Genomic DNA, 14,876 nt, shown 5'->3' with positions numbered 1-14,876 from the left:
GCCCCTCCTCGGGAGGCGGCTCTGGCCCCGGGGCGCGCGGTGCCGGCGGGCAGCGGGGCTTCTCGCGGGCCCCTGCCCGGGGACGCGCGCGGCAGCCCGGGGCGACACGGCCGGCCGGGGGGGGCTGCGGCCCGCGGCGCGTGTGGCCTCGCGCGTCCGGCCGGGGCTCCGCGCTCGACGGGGCCGGGGCGGGCGCGCGGGGAGCGGCGGAGAGACCCCGGGCGCGCCCCGGCCGCCGGGCCCGCTGCGTGCCCACGTCGGCCCGCCCCGCCCGCGACGTCCGCCGCCCCGCCCCGCCCCGCTGCGTGCCCACGTCGGCCCGCCCCGCCCGCGACGTCGGCCCGCCCCGCCCCGCTGCGTGCCCTCGTCGGCCCGCCCCGCCCGCGACGTCGGCCCGCCCGCCCGCGACGTCCGCCCCTCCCCGCCCCGCTGCGCGCCCACGTCGGCCCGCCCCGCCCGCGACGTCCTCCCCGCCCCGCCCCGCTGCGTGCGCACGTCGGCCCGCCCCGCCCGCGACGTCCGCCCCGCCCCGCCCCGCTGCGTGCGCACGTCGGCCCGCCCCGCCCCGGCGCCCGCCCGCCCGCCCGCCCGCCCGCCCCGTGACGTCACCGCGCTCGCGGGCGCCCCGGCGGGCGGCGGCCCCTTTAACTGCGCGGCCCGAGGGGGCGGCGGCGGCGCGGGCGGCGGCGGGCGGATGGGCGGCCGCGGGCCGCGGGGCAGCTGCCGAGCGCGCGCGGGAGCCGGCGCGGCGGGGCGGGCGCGGCGGCGGCGGGCGGGGGCGCGGGCCGGCCCCGGCGCCGGCGGCCGCGCCATGGCGGAGACGAAGATCATCTACCACATGGACGAGGAGGAGACGCCGTACCTGGTCAAGCTGCCCGTGGCGCCCGAGCGCGTCACGCTGGCCGACTTCAAGGGCGTGCTGGGCGGCCGGCCGGCGCACGCCTACAAGTTCTTCTTCAAGTCCATGGACCAGGACTTCGGGTGCGCGGCGGGGCGCGGCGGGGGGCGCGGGGCGCGGGGGCGCGGGGCGCGGGGGGCGCGGGGCGGGGCGCGGGGGCGCGAGCGCGGGTCAGGGCCCGCGCCGGGCGGGAGGGCGAGGCGGGTCCGGGCGCCCGGGGCGGCGGGAGGTGCGGAGGCCCCGGGCCGGCCCGCCCGCCCCTTCTCCAGGGTCCTGAGGGCGGCGCCGAGGTCGGGGCGCGGGGGTCCCGAGCCCCGCGCACCTGCCTGCCCCGGGCGTCGGGGGCGTCGCGGCTCCGTCCGCCGGGGCCCGCCCCCGTGTGGCGCCCGCCGCTCTCCCCGCGGGCCGGGCCTCCGGGCGCCCGAGGCCTAGCCGGGCAGCGCCCTGGGTAACCTGAGTCCCGCGGGCCGGGGGGGCACCCAGGGCGGCGCCGCCGCGTCCTTGTGTGCGGCCGGCTGGGCACGTGGACATCGGGGTCTTCGCGCGGCGCCGGCAGCCCCGGCCGGGGCGGGAGCCGCTCTGGGGTCCTCAGAGGGCCTGAGGGGCGCTTGGACTCTTGCGCCCGCCCCCAGGGAGAGGTGCAGAGGGAGGGTGTGTCCTTGGCAGCCAGAAGGCTGGACGCCCCAGGCCCTGCCCACTGGCCGTCCTGTGGCCCAGGTCGGGAGCCGCCGGGCCTGCAGGGAGGAGTGCTGTTTCAGGGGCCGCCTCCCGGCCAGCGAGCCGCCTCCGGCCCTGGTCTGGGCTCCTGGGCTGCGAGCGCGGGGCGCTGGGAGCAAGTTTGTTATATTATAAAAGCCGCAGTCACATGCCCGGCCTGCACCTGCCCCAGCCCCCCGGGCCGTCCTCCGGGGTGCGTCCTCAGGAGCGGCAGCGACCCCACCTCTCGCACCGTCCAGCTGGGCCTGTGGAAGGGGCCCTGGCCGCAGAGGTGGGTGGGCAGGCAGATGGGGCATCAAAGCAGGGGTCCTGGGGCCCGCCAACAGCTGGATGGGGAGGGGTGGGCGCGCTGGGAGCAGGGCAGCCGTGGAGGGGGGCTGTGCCAGGCACGACAGCCAGCAGGAAGCTCGTGACCCCTTCTCCCTGCTTCTCTGGCTGCTGACCTGGTGGCTTCATGGCCTGGAGAGACCCCCCATCCCTGCTTCCTCTCTCTCCTCCCCTGAGAGCTGCCTGCGGGATCCCCAGCTTGACAGGTTCCTCCAGGAGGGGCCGGCCGGACGTGGCACGTGCCGTCTGCGAGACCTGGAGGCTGGGCCGGCAACAGGCGGTGGACGTGGAGACTGGGGAGCAGGGCCGGGCACAGCCCCCCGGGGCACATGGCCACGGGCCTCCCACCCAAGCCCCCTCCGCTGTGGGCCAGGCCCCTAGTCCCCAGACCTCTCCCAGGGCCTCCAGGCCTGCGCGCCCCTCCCACTGTTCCTATGCGGGGCACAGCTGCCGTCACCCAGCAGAGCTGGGGGTCTCTGGCCTGCGTGGGCCAGCCTGGGGGTGTCGAGCACTGGGTGAGGGAAGCGGGGTGCAGGGAGAGGTGTGAGACAGCCTTTCAGCTGTGAGGGCTTTTGGCCCAGGCCGCCCGGCAGTGGGCCCTCAGTTGAGGCAGGCCCGGGGGGTGGGAGTGAGTGAGGCCAGGGGCTCTGGTGGTGGGAGGGGCTGGTCCTGCGCCCACTTCCGAGGTGGCAGGGCCACAGGTGCCGACAGGGGCCCGGGGCCCCCCGCCCTGTTCCCCCTCTGAGCAGATTTCTCCTTGGGTGGGTCTGTGGGGTGGGGTGGGGCGGCGGCCACGAGTTTAGGGTTAACCAGGATCTTGCCGGAAATTCTGAGGTTGGGGCACAGTGCCAGTGGGGGTGACCTTGAGTGGCCACCTTGTGGGTGGGGGGTGGGGGCTTCCACGGTATGTCCAGCCTGGGGATTCCCAGATGTAGGGGCGTCCCCGCCACCATGTCCCTTCCCCGGAGCACCCAGAAGACAGTGCTGGGGCGGCGGGTCCTGCCGTCCTGGCCTGGCGGGCTCGGGCCTGCTGTGCCCGGGGCTCCCCAGGAGGTGGGGTGCTCTGCCAGGCAGGGGGAGGACTTGGGCTCTGCGGTGGGAAACAGGTCCCCGTAAGGGGAGGGGCGGGCAGGAGTGGGGGGCACCTCCCACTGGCAGTCGGGGCTGGGGTGCTCCCAGGTCCCCACCTGGGTCTCCACTTCTGGAGAGCCGGGCCTGCCGGTGGCGGTGGAGACTCCCTGTGGGTGAGTCAGCAGGCCGGGCTTGGCGTGGGGCGCAGGTCTACCTGGGCTGGGGTAGGGGTCTGTGTCGTCGTCCCAGACCGGGGGTGCCCGCTCCCTGGCCCAGAAGGGCATGCTGTCCCTGGGGCACCCCAGGGCTTCGGGGGGGGGTTGGCTTCTCTTTGGGCCTCTGGTCAGTCCTGGGGGGTCATGACCTCCCCTGGAAGCTCGGCTCTGGGGCAGCGGCCCATCTGCTGTCGGCTGCTCGCCTCATTGGCATGTGCTTGGCCGGCCCCGGGCGGCATCTGGGGGTCGCAGGACTCTGGCAGAGGGCGCCCCTGGCCGTCAGTCCTGGGCCCCTCCCCACAGGTGGGGTGGATGGGGCCGCTCCCTGGGTGGAGCTCGGCATTGCAGGCTTTGTGGGCCCCTCCCGCCACCTGCTCCTGGCCTGGCTGAGGCCCTGTGTCCTCCCGGCGGGCCAGGGCTGCTTCCTGCCTGGTCCACAGCGCCTGCTGCTGCCCGCCCCACGTCCTGGACTGGAAGTCCCCCTGCTGGGCAGGGCCAGCTGTAGGGGCTGGGGCGCCGGAAGGCCTGCTCAGCCAGCCCCACCCTCCTGCCTCCCGGGCTCCCGGAGGCCTGCAGCGGAGAGTCTGGGACAGAGTCAGGGCCTCCTGGCGCTGTGCTGGCCACTGCCCCTCTCCGCCCCGGGAGCCCCAGCACCTGGGCCCTGCCTGTTCCCAATCCAGGGCCGGCCGATCGCCCGACCCTCTCCCTCTGTGTGCTGCCTGGGGGTCTTGTACACCCCCAGCCCCCCTGGTTGGGGTGGGACACTGGGCAGTGGATGTGTCCACGAAGCTTGCTGACTGCTGTCCTCTGGGGGCTGAGACCTCTCAGTGGAGGCCCAGCAGGCTCCGCCTGCTGCCCTTCCAGGTCTGCAGTCGCTGGTCTTGAGTCGGGTCTGGCTTTTTCCCCGGCCCAGCAGAGGGGCACGGCCCTTGTGCCCACCCAGAGCAGCGTGACGGGTGTGTGCGCCTGTGTGGGGCTGGACGGCCCTCGCATCCGCAGAGGCTGCTGGGAACAGGCATGCTGGGCGGGGCGCATGAGGAGCCGACAGCCCTACCCTGCGGACCCAGCCCTGGGGGGCGCGCAGGCGGGGGCAGGTGTTCACGCCTGGGGCTGCAGGGGTGGGGGTCTGGATCCCCTGACTTGGCTCTGGAGGGCGGCGAGCGTCCCTCGGGAGAGAGTGCCGGCGGGGCGCACTGGGCTGACCGCCGCCGTGGCCTCGCGCAGGGTGGTGAAAGAGGAGGTGGCTGATGACAACGCGCGGCTGCCCTGCTTCAACGGCCGCGTGGTCTCCTGGGTGAGTGCGGGGTGGCGGGCTCGGGCTGGCAGGGCGGGGCCCCTGGGTGCAGGGGTGGGCCTCTGCGTGCCTGAGACCCTCTCCCCTGCAGCTGGTCCTGGCAGAGGGCGCCCACTCGGACACAGGGTCTCAGGCCACCGAGGGCCATGCGGAGCTGCCCCCGCCTCTCGAACGGATGGCTGGCATCGGGGACTCCCGGCCCCCCTCCTTCCAGTAAGGACTCGAGGTGGGGGGCTAAGCCCGGGGTCCCGGGGGGCAGAAAGGCAACTGAGCGGGGACCCGTGATCAGCGGAGGAGGGGGCTGGCGGCTTGCACCGGGTAGGCGGCTAGGGCGGGTGCCCGCGGGATTGGGACCCCCAAGGCAGGTGAAGGGGCTTGGTGGGCATCCAGGCCTAGGTGCCCAGCCTGCCCCGGCCCACCCTCTTGTTGGCACAGCCCAAATGTGGCCAGCAGCCGTGACGGGATGGACAACGAGACCGGCACCGAGTCCATGGTCAGCCATCGGCGGGAGCGGCCCCGCCGCCGGAACCGCGAGGAGGGTAACCACCCCCCCAGGCCTCCTGGGGCCCTCATGGGGCACCCATGTCCCGCCGACCCCCACGCACCGCCCCACGCACCCCAATGACCCTGGCTGCCCGGCCGTCGCACCGCAGCGTCCAGGTCAGCATGCCTTCTGGACCACCTGCCCTCCGCTGTCCCCGCAGCCACGCGGACCAACGGACACCCGAGGGGCGAGCGGCGGCGGGACCTGGGGCTGCCCCCTGACAGCGCGTCCACCGTGCTGAGCAGTGAGCTGGAGTCCAGCAGCTTCGCTGACTCGGACGATGAGGACACGAGCAGGCGCGTAGGCGAGCATGTGCACGGGCGTGTGCGTGTGCAGGGGAGTGCGTGTGCCTCTGCGGGCCCTGTGAGTGTGCACGTGCGGGTGCGTGGGTGTACATGTGCGCAGGTGTGGACTGTGGGGCACACCACATGCGTGTTATAGGTATGCGGGGCAGCCGCCCACGCGGGCCTACTGTGGCCAGACACACTGACTCTCCCGGGCGGCGCTGGCACACGTCCTGTGCGCGGGCCGGGGCTGTGCAGTGGAAGCCGAGCCCCGGCCGGCCTGGCCAGCGGGAAGGGCAGCCGTGGGCCCCCTGCCTTGCCAGCCTCAGTTTCTCCAGCCAGCCCTGCAGCCTCTGACGGCCCCCTCCCCAGGCTGAGCAGCTCCACCGAGCAGAGCACCTCCTCCCGGCTCATCCGCAAGCACAAGCGGCGGCGGCGGAAGCAGCGCCTGCGCCAGGCAGACCGTGTAGGTGGCAGCCGGGGAGGGACCCTGCCACGCCCCGCCCTGGCCCTGACCCCTGTCCCCCTGCAGGCCTCCTCCTTCAGCAGCATCACGGACTCCACCATGTCGCTGAACATCATCACCGTCACGCTCAACATGGGTGAGGCCTTGGCGGCGGCGCGCGGGCCGGGTCCATGTGGGTGCCCCGGGGGTGCCCACTCACCAGTACTCCCTGCAGAGCGCCACCACTTCCTGGGCATCAGCATCGTGGGCCAGAGCAATGACCGGGGAGACGGCGGCATCTACATTGGCTCCATCATGAAGGGTGGGGCTGTGGCCGCCGATGGCCGCATCGAGCCAGGGGACATGCTGCTGCAGGTGCGGGCCTGGGCTGCCGCGTGAGGGGCAGCGCTCCCGGCCGCACCACTGAACCCCTCACCCCCCAGGTGAACGACGTCAACTTTGAGAACATGAGCAATGACGATGCTGTGCGGGTGCTGCGTGAGATGGTGTCCCAGACTGGGTGAGGGGACGCGGGTGCTGCGGGAGATGGTGCCCTGACGGGGGAGGGGGAGGCGCATGGGCCTCACCTGTGTGACATGACGTGACCTGCCCGTGCATAGGCCCATCAGCCTCACTGTGGCCAAGTGCTGGGACCCGACCCCACGGAGCTACTTCACCATCCCAAGGGGTGAGTGACCCACAGGTGCAGGGGGAGAGGGCGCTGGCCCAACCTGAAGGGCCACTCTTCTCATCCCCGGGCCCTGACTTCTCCCTTGCTGTCTGTCCGTCTGCTGCCACGTGATGGCCACCAGCTGACCCAGTGCGGCCCATCGATCCTGCTGCCTGGCTGTCCCACACAGCAGCGCTGACTGGCGCCCTCCCACGCTACGGAACCAGCCCCTGCTCCAGCGCTGTCACGCGCACCAGCTCCTCCTCGCTGACCAGCTCTGTTCCCGGCGCACCGCGTAAGTGACAGCTCCCCAGAGTGGGACCGAGGGGCCAGGCCAGGGGCTGCCCTGGAGGGAGGCCTTGCCAGCCATTGGAGGATGTGCCGCCTCGGCCATGGCCCCTTGGCTGTATCTGTGCTGGCCTGGGCCCTGTCCAGAGGTGTGCCGGGACTCCTAGAGGTGGGTACCTGTGCCCCCATCCTGCCTCCCACTGCCAACACAGCTGACATGCTGCACTGGGAGAAAGGGAGGGGCTGGGAGGGGGAGGCCTGGGCACTCCAGATCCCCCTGAGGCGCCCGGAAGGCAGGCTCGCACAAGTCCAGCCCCCATACCTGCCCCTGGACCTGCAGGCCCCCTCCCAGTGGGGCGGGCCCCTGGCCGCGCAGCCCGGGCTCCCTGGCAGCAAGCTCCGAGCTGCAGGGCAGGGCAGGGTCCCTGGAGCCCCGCCCCTCCGCCCCCCAAACCAGCTGTGGGGCTGAGGCGCTGCGCCTTGCAGAGCTGGAGGAGGCGCCGCTGACTGTGAAGAGCGACATGGGGGCGGTGGTCCGGGTCATGCAGCTGCCCGACTCCGGCCTGGAGATCCGGGACCGCATGTGGCTGAAGATCACCATCGCCAACGCCGTCATCGGTGAGCTGAGCCGCCCCGGCCCCCCCCAGCCTCGCCCTGCCCCGCCTCTCCTGTCCCCGCCCCGCGCCCCGCCCCGCCTCACCTCCCCCGCCCCGCCCCTCGCCTGCCCCCGCCCCTGCCCCGCCCCTCTCCTGTCCCCACCCCTCGCCCCGCCCCACCTCACCTCCCCCCCCCCGCCCCTCGCCTGCCCCCGCCCTGCCCCGCCCCTCTCCTGTCCCCACCCCTCGCCCCGCGCCCCGCCTCACCTCCCCCCCGCCCCTCGCCTGCCCCGCCCCTGCCCCGCCCCTCTCCTGTCCCACCCCCTCGCCCAGCCCCCGCCTCACCTCCCCCCGCCCCTCTCCTGTCCCCGCCCCGCGCCCCGCCTCACCTCCCCCCCCCGCCCCTCGCCTGCCCCCGCCCCTGCCCCGCCCCTCTCCTGTCCCCACCCCCTCGCCCCGCCCCCGCCTCACCTCCCCCGCCCCGCCCCTCGCCTGCCCCCGCCCCGCCCCTCTCCTGTCCCCACCCCTCGCCCCGCGCCCCGCCTCACCTCCCCCCCCGCCCCCTCGCCTGCCCCGCCCCTGCCCCGCCCCTCTCCTGTCCCCACCCCTCGCCCAGCCCGCCTCACCCCCCCCCACCTCCCCCCCCCGCCCTCGCCTGCCCCCGCCCCTGCCCCGCCCCTCTCCTGTCCCCACCCCCTCGCCCCGCGCCCCGCCTCACCTCCCCCCCCGCCCCTCGCCTGCCCCCGCCCCTGCCCCGCCCCTCTCCTGTCCCCACCCCCTCGCCCAGCCCCCGCCTCACCTCCCCCCGCCCCTCTCCTGTCCGCCCCCCGCCTCACCTCCCCCCGCCCCTCGCCTGGCCCCGCCCCTGCCCCGCCCCTCTCCTGTCCCCACCCCTCGCCCCGCGCCCCGCCTCACCTCCCCCCCGCCCCTCGCCTGCCCCCGCCCCTGCCCCGCCCCTCTCCTGTCCCCACCCCCTCGCCCAGCCCCCGCCTCACCTCCCCCCGCCCCTCTCCTGTCCCCGCCCCCCGCCTCACCTCCCCCCGCCCCTCGCCTGGCCGCCCCTGCCCCGCCCCGCCCCTCACCTCGCCCCGCCTCTCGCCTGTCCCCGCCCCGCCCTGCCCTCACCGCGCGCCCGCGCAGGCGCAGACGTGGTGGACTGGCTGTACGCGCACGTGGAGGGCTTCCGCGAGCGGCGCGAGGCGCGCAAGTACGCCAGCGGCATGCTGCGGCGCGGCTTCCTGCGGCACACGGTCAACAAGGTCACCTTCTCCGAGCAGTGCTACTACGTCTTCGGGGACCTGTGCAGCAGTGAGTGGGGCCGCGGGTCGGGGGTCCCCGGGACGCCCCCGGCGCTCACCGCCGCTCTCCTGCCAGATCTCGCGGCCCTGACCCTCCACGGCGGCTCCAGCGGCGCCTCGGACCAGGACACGCTGGCCCCGCTGCCCCACCCGGCCGCCCCCTGGCCCTGGGCCAGGGCTACCCCTACCAGTACCCGGGGCCCCCGCCCTGCTTCCCGCCTGCCTACCAGGACCCGGGCTTCAGCTACGGCAGTGGCAGTGCCGGGAGCCAGCAGAGCGAAGGTGAGAGCCCGGGTGCCCGGCCGCCACCCCTGCCTGGCTGCGCCCCGCGCCCTGTCTGCCCTGCACACCCGCCTGCTCTGCGGGCCCTGCGCGGATGCTGGGAGGGGTCTGTGGGGAGGCATGTGGGGAGAAGGCCCTGGAGACCTCCAGGTTGTGGGGGGGGCCAGGGCCAGCGGCTAGGAGATGCCACGAGAAAGCGAGGACAGTAGAGGGGGCGTGGTGCCCGTGAGCTGCAGAGGGGTCCTGGCAGGAGCACAGGCCTCTCCCCTGCGCCTGCAGCCCAGCAGGGAGCCAGCGTTGGCCAGCCTCGCCACAGCCGATCCTCCCCACCAGGTGGGGTGCCTGGGGGCATCCCCAGGAAGGCACTCAGTGGCCTGAGGCCCAGAGTGGGGTCCAGCCAGGTTTGTGGCCACGTGCCCACAGCCTGCCCAGCAAGGGTTGGGGGAGGGGCATGGGTCGGATGGTGCAGTCCCTGGACAGGCCTTGGCTGCGTGCCCCGGCAGGTGGGTGGGCGTTGGGTGGGCCGTGAGTGACTCGTGCTATCCCTTGCTTTGTGCTGAGCAAGCCTTAGACTGAAGGACTAGCGGAGTGGACCCTCGGGGCCGGTAAGCCAGGGTTCTGCCCGGCGTCCCCCTCGGCATGAACCCAGGACGGGCTGAGCTGAGTAGCTGGCCAGGGCCCCAGGGTCAATTGGAAGGTGGGTTTTTGGGCGGGGGGCCCAGGATGGGGCACCGAGCACACAGGGCTGCCTGTGCCTTGGGGTCTCCGCTGCGTGAGGTCCGGCGTGGAGCTGCTGGAGGGCCCGCCTGCCTGCCCACCCCCGCCTGCTGCGCTGCTCCTGCCCAGGCGGTACCCATCCCCATGTCTGCATGGCTGCCCCCACCTCTGCTGGGGCCCACTGGGGTCAGCCCCTGGTGTGTGGTCCCAAAAGGGGCCTGGCCTGGCAGTGACTGTTCCATCCTCTTTCCTCTTCCAGGAAGCAAAAGTAGCGGGTCCACCCGGAGTGCTGGCGGGGGCAGCCGGCGGGCCCTGGGCCGGGAGCAGGAGCACCGGGTAGCTGGAGTTGGGGGCAGCGGCAGCGAGTCGGACCCCACGGTGCCCAGTGGAGCGGGCAGCAGCAGCTGGCGGGAGCGGCCTGTGAGCCAGCTCAGCCGCGGCAGTAGTCCACGCAGCCAGGCGTCAGCTGCCGCCCCAGGCCTCCCTCTCCTGCACCCCCTGACGAAGGCATATTCAACGGTGGGGGGCCCACCTGGGGCGCCACCTGTCCGGGAGCTGGCTGCTGTCCCCCCAGAGCTGATGGGGAGCCGTCAGTCCTTCCAGAAGGCCATGGGAAACCCCTGTGAGTTCTTTGTCGACATCATGTGACCCGTGTGCCCGCTGTCCCTAGGAGGGCGCTGCACCTGGAGCTGGGGTGGGCTTGGACAACCCCCTGCCACGGGCCCCACCTGGACGGTGTGGGAGAGGGCAGAGCAGAGCAGCTGGTGTCCAGCAGACCCGTGGGAGTGCCTCCATCAGCCTGTGCTCGGGCAGGCCCGACTGGCCCCCTCTTGGCATGCGCCTCAGGGACACCATGGACTTCCCTGTCTGGAGGTGACCCCGAGCTGCCTGCAGAGCTGTGCACGGGGCTCAGGCTGAGCTGAGAGAGGTGGCTGCTGGGTTGGGGCACCCCCCTCACCAGTTCACAGGCCTTACCCATCTTGTCCAGGCCTGTGGAGCTGCCGCCCCCACGTAGGATCTAATTTATTTATTTATTGCCTGGTGGTGGGCTCTGTGGTCGGGGTGGCTATGCAAACTCCGGCTTGGGCCCATTTGCATGACTCTCCTGCTCAGGTCTCCGAGCAGGTGCAGAGACAGGTCGCGGCTGAGGGCCCGGGAGGGTCCGAGAAAGCACAGCCTCTGGGGCGGCGCGGGCCGGGGTGACAGAGCTGCTGCTGTGTAAATGCTATTTTAAACACTAAAAAGCGTTTAATTTTATGGGACTCTGTGACCTGTGTTCTCTCCGCCACTGGACTGCCTGAGGAGAGCTGGCCCAGGATCGTCAGGTACTGCTGTGCTCTGGGTCCAGCTCAGAGGCCGGGGCTCTGTCCCGGCGCTGGCCAACAGGGGTGTGGTCTCTGTCCATGGTGCTGGCTCCCAGGCGCAGGGGTCTTGGCGGCGGTGCTGGCCTTGGTGCTGACCCCTGACCCTGCCTGGGCTCTGTCCGCGGTGCTGGCAGTTTGCCCCTACAGCCGCACAGGCCAGGGAGGACGCGGTTCTGTACCCATACTGTCCACCCACCCACCCACCTCCATTCCGTGACATTTGAGGTGGCCCTGGGCTGGGCCGGCCAGGATGGTGAAGGTCAGCTTGGCTTCCCCCGAGTCGGTGTGGCTGCGGGGGCCGCGTTCTGGAGCAGTGGGGTCAGGCACGACAGGCCTTGGCTGGGCTCAGCTGGGTGGGGACAGAGCCTGAGATGCAGGGTCCAGGGGTGGAGCCCCTGGGCTCAGACCCCTCGTGGGGCTGCACACCCAGCGCACAGTTTGCGGCCACCTGGAGTCAGACGGGGTCGCAGTGGATCTGGGACAGCCTGGGGACACCCACTAGGTCTGTGCATGGCGGTGAGGCCCAGCCACCTCCTCAGTCCCAGCACCGTCCTCACCCCGTGAATCGCCGGGCACCTCTCCCAGGAAGTAGGTGGGGGTGTTGAGCTCTGGCCGGCGCAGCAGCAGGTAGCACTGGGGCAGGTGGACGGTGGCCAGGATGCCCAGGGCGCAGAGGAGGGTAGCGCCCATCTGCACAGCAGGCTGGTAGGCCACATGCACGTTGGCGAAGACAGGCACGAAGGACACCCAGGTAACGAAGTAGGCCAGTGCAGCAAAGGTGAGCCCGCGGGCCCCGCTGTAGCGGTTGGGCTGGCCCCGTGCCAGGAAGGTGCCCATGAAGCAGAGGCCAGCCAGTGTGGCATTGGTGGCGTGCACCAGCCCAAAGCCCGCCCAGGAGCGCAGGTAGCAGTGCAGCAGCGCCTCTGTGGGCAGTGCCTGCCAGTCGGTGACCACCTCTGGTGAGAAGGCCACCAGGCAGCAGGCGCACAGCCCCGCCTCCGCCAGCATGGCCAGCAGCACCACCAGCCAGGCCCCAGGCCCCTGCAGGCTGCCACGCAGCCGGGCCGCCCAGCCGGCGGGCAGCTCCGCCCTCACAAAGATCTCAGCCGCCTGCAGGAACAGCGTGCTCAGGCAGCCAGTCAGCGGCAGGTGCAGCAGCGGCTGCTGGGCCAGGCAGCTGGCGGGGTGGGGCCGGCCGGGGAACAGGAGGATGCTGAGGCAGACGAGGCCCAGGCAGCCCAGGCCAAAGCAGGCCCGGGGCCCGCCTGCCGCCTGCACCAGCGGGCTGTCCCGGTTCCGGATGAAGAGGGCCAGGGCCGTCAGCACCAGACCCAGGGCCAGGCCCAGGAGCAGGAGCAGCACCAGCACCACCGGCTCCCCCCAGGCCATGAACCGGGGCGTACGGGGGAAGCAGCGTGTGCTCCGGTCCGGAGACCACTGGTCCTGGGCGCACAAGGTGCACAGAGCGTCATCTGCAGCGAGGGCGAGGGCACTGAGGGCTGGGCGCTGGCCAGGGCCAGCCTGCTGGCACCCTGGGCACTGGGCCCACCGGGATCCCTTGCCTCAGCCCCACGTTCCACACCACAGCCCCGCCCGCTCTGCATCCGCAGTGACACCCGGGCCGGCTCACCTGGGCTGCGCCGGTAGCTGCCCGCCTTGCAGTCCACACAGTCGTAGCAGCAGGAGTGCAGGCCCTTCAGGCGTCGCACCTGGCCGGGCTGGCACTGCCGCGAGCAGCGGGACTTGGGCTCCTGCGCGGAGCCGCTGGGCTGAGCTGCGGCGGCCAGCTCCTCACCCCCCGCCATACCGGCCCCGCGGCCGCTGGGGCTCACCCTGTTCCCCGGTGTGTGCCAGCTGAGGCGGGAGCGCTGGAGCCGCAGACGGCCGTCGTAGGTGCCCACGGTGCGCAGCGCGGGCTCCCCGCCACGCCACACCCACAGCTTCAGGTGGTAGTCCACGCCCACACTGCCGCCCGCGTCGAACCGCAGCGCCAGGCCCCGTGCCCGGAAGCTGGCATTGTGCATGGTCTCCAGGAGCTGCGGGCCAGAGGGCGGGGGACTGGGTGGCTGCAGCGCCAGCCCCTCCCCGCGGGCACAGGCACTCACCTGCCAGGGCCGCAGGGGCTCCCGGGCGGGGCAGCCGGAGGCATTGCAGCGCAGCGCGCGGTGGAGGGCCTGGGCCACTGCCTGCACCGCCGCGTAGGCCGCAAAGGTCTGGGGGTGCAGCAGCCCAGCCTGCAGGTCCTCCAGCGTGACGTGGTCACACTGCGGGCAGCGCCGCCCCGCCTGCTCCTCCAGACCCCGCGGCTCGGCCTCCAGCGAGGCGCAGAAGGCGGGGTCGGCGGCCAGGGCCAGTTGGGCGTGCACGTAGGACGGGAACTCGGGCAGGGGCGCCCCCCGCTGCAGGAAGCCCAGCACGGTGCCCACCCGGGCCACGCCGGGCAGCGCGGTGACCAGGTCCGAGGCCAGCCAGGCCTCGCTGGCCACCCACACCTTGGGCGGGAGTCCGCAGCGGAGGCTGCAGCGGAGGAGGGCGCCGGCCGCGCGGGGGAGGCGAACACCACCACCACCTCCACGCCGCTCCCGCTCACCTGGCGCAGCAGGCCCCGCGCCGCGCCCGCCCGCAGCAGGCCCTCGTGCGCGACGCAGATGCCGCGCGAGGCGGCCAGGCCGGAGAAGAGGCTCAGGCCCCGCCGGCCATAGTCGTCGTCGCTGCCCACCGCGGCCACCCAGCTCCAGCCCAGCTCCCGCAGCAGCTCCACCATGGCGGCCGCCTGGGCGCGGTCGCCGGGCACCGTGCGGAAGGCGGAGGGGAAAGTCTCCCGCCGGCTCAGCCCGTCCGCGCCGGCCCCGTAGCTGACCTGCGGGGCGAGGGGCTCCTGAGGCGGGCCCTGGGTGGGCGGCGGGCCCGGGCTCGGGAGGGGGCCCACCTGGGGCACGAGGAAGAAGCCGAAGACCTTGCCGGTGGCCAGCGCCAGCTCGGACGAGTGCGGCCCCACGACGGCCAGCACGCGGGGCCGGCGCCGCGTGTAGTCGCAGGGGGCGGGGGCGGCGCCGCCCGCCGCGCCCAGGAAGGCCAGGCTGGGCCTCACGGCCCCGGGCCCCGCGCACGTGTCCAGCAGCTCGTAGCCCAGGCGCAGCCCGGGCAGCAGCGAGGACCCGTTGTTGATCTCCTCCACGGCCAGCTTCGCGGCCAGCGCCCACAGCAGGCCGAGGGGCGAGACCCTGGAGCCGCGCGGGGGTGAGGGCGCGGGGGCCGGCGCCGGCCCCCGCGGCCCGCGCCCCGCCCGCCCCCCGCCGTACCTGGCGCGCCCGGCGAGGTCGGGCGGGGACCTGCCGCGGGCTCCGGCGTCCTCGGCGCACCCCAGGGGGAAGAGCCCGCCCAGCACGTAGTCCCCCTGCTGCCGGAGCTGCCGGGACAGGCACAGGGGGGCGCCTGCCCCGAGGCCCAGGAGCGCCGCGAGGCCCAGGAGCGCCAGGGCGGCCATGACCTGCTGCTCCCGGGGACGTGTGGGGCCCGGCGGGACGCTGACCGCCGCGGCGGGCCGGGAGGGGCTGAGGATTTGCATGGCAGGCCCTGCCCTGGCCCTGGCCCGGGATGCCCGGCAGCCGCGCCCACGTCACGCGGTTACTCTCCTGGGCCCTCCCGCAGCACGTGGCTCACCGGCCAGGACCGCGTGGCCGTGTGTCCAGCCCCCCCCCCACTCCCGGCGGGGAAGAGGGATGCCCGGGACTTTCCTGCTGAGGATCCTGGGGTCCCCAGCTTCCCACGGGCGGGCCGGGAGGTGCCAGCGTCCCGCAGTCTGGTGGCAGAAACACCGGTTCTTGGCCTGGGCGGGCACCGCCTGCAGCCCGAGGGATGCGTCT

The 14,876-nt window shown here is 73.7% G+C and overlaps 2 protein-coding genes across 2 annotated transcripts; one reads left to right on the top strand and one right to left on the bottom strand.

Annotated features, from left to right (window-relative positions):
- Positions 1–791: 791 nt before the first annotated feature.
- DVL1 (dishevelled segment polarity protein 1) lies at positions 792–10,934 on the top strand. Its single transcript, XM_037500160.2, is given in 16 exon segments — positions 792–981; positions 4,453–4,522; positions 4,614–4,735; positions 4,958–5,061; positions 5,227–5,362; positions 5,723–5,816; positions 5,883–5,952; positions 6,031–6,170; positions 6,239–6,315; positions 6,416–6,483; positions 6,608–6,760; positions 7,240–7,371; positions 8,490–8,657; positions 8,724–8,813; positions 8,816–8,929; positions 9,906–10,934. Coding segments are annotated over 16 exon segments (2,097 nt in total). The 5' UTR covers positions 792–811; the 3' UTR covers positions 10,295–10,934.
- Positions 10,935–11,475: 541 nt separating this feature from the next.
- TAS1R3 (taste 1 receptor member 3) lies at positions 11,476–14,497 on the bottom strand. The gene is given in 7 exon segments (XM_037500283.2): positions 11,476–12,482; positions 12,641–12,761; positions 12,843–13,046; positions 13,116–13,558; positions 13,561–13,870; positions 13,940–14,234; positions 14,313–14,497. Coding segments are annotated over 7 exon segments (2,532 nt in total). The 3' UTR covers positions 11,476–11,508.
- Between the last annotated feature and the right edge of the window lie 379 nt (positions 14,498–14,876).

Source organism: Talpa occidentalis, unplaced genomic scaffold, assembly GCF_014898055.3.
Source record: "Talpa occidentalis isolate TD23 unplaced genomic scaffold, MPIMG_talOcc4v2.1 talOcc4.9, whole genome shotgun sequence".
Taxonomy (NCBI): Eukaryota; Metazoa; Chordata; class Mammalia; order Eulipotyphla; family Talpidae; genus Talpa; species Talpa occidentalis.
This window is presented reverse-complemented; position numbering and strand designations above follow the sequence as displayed.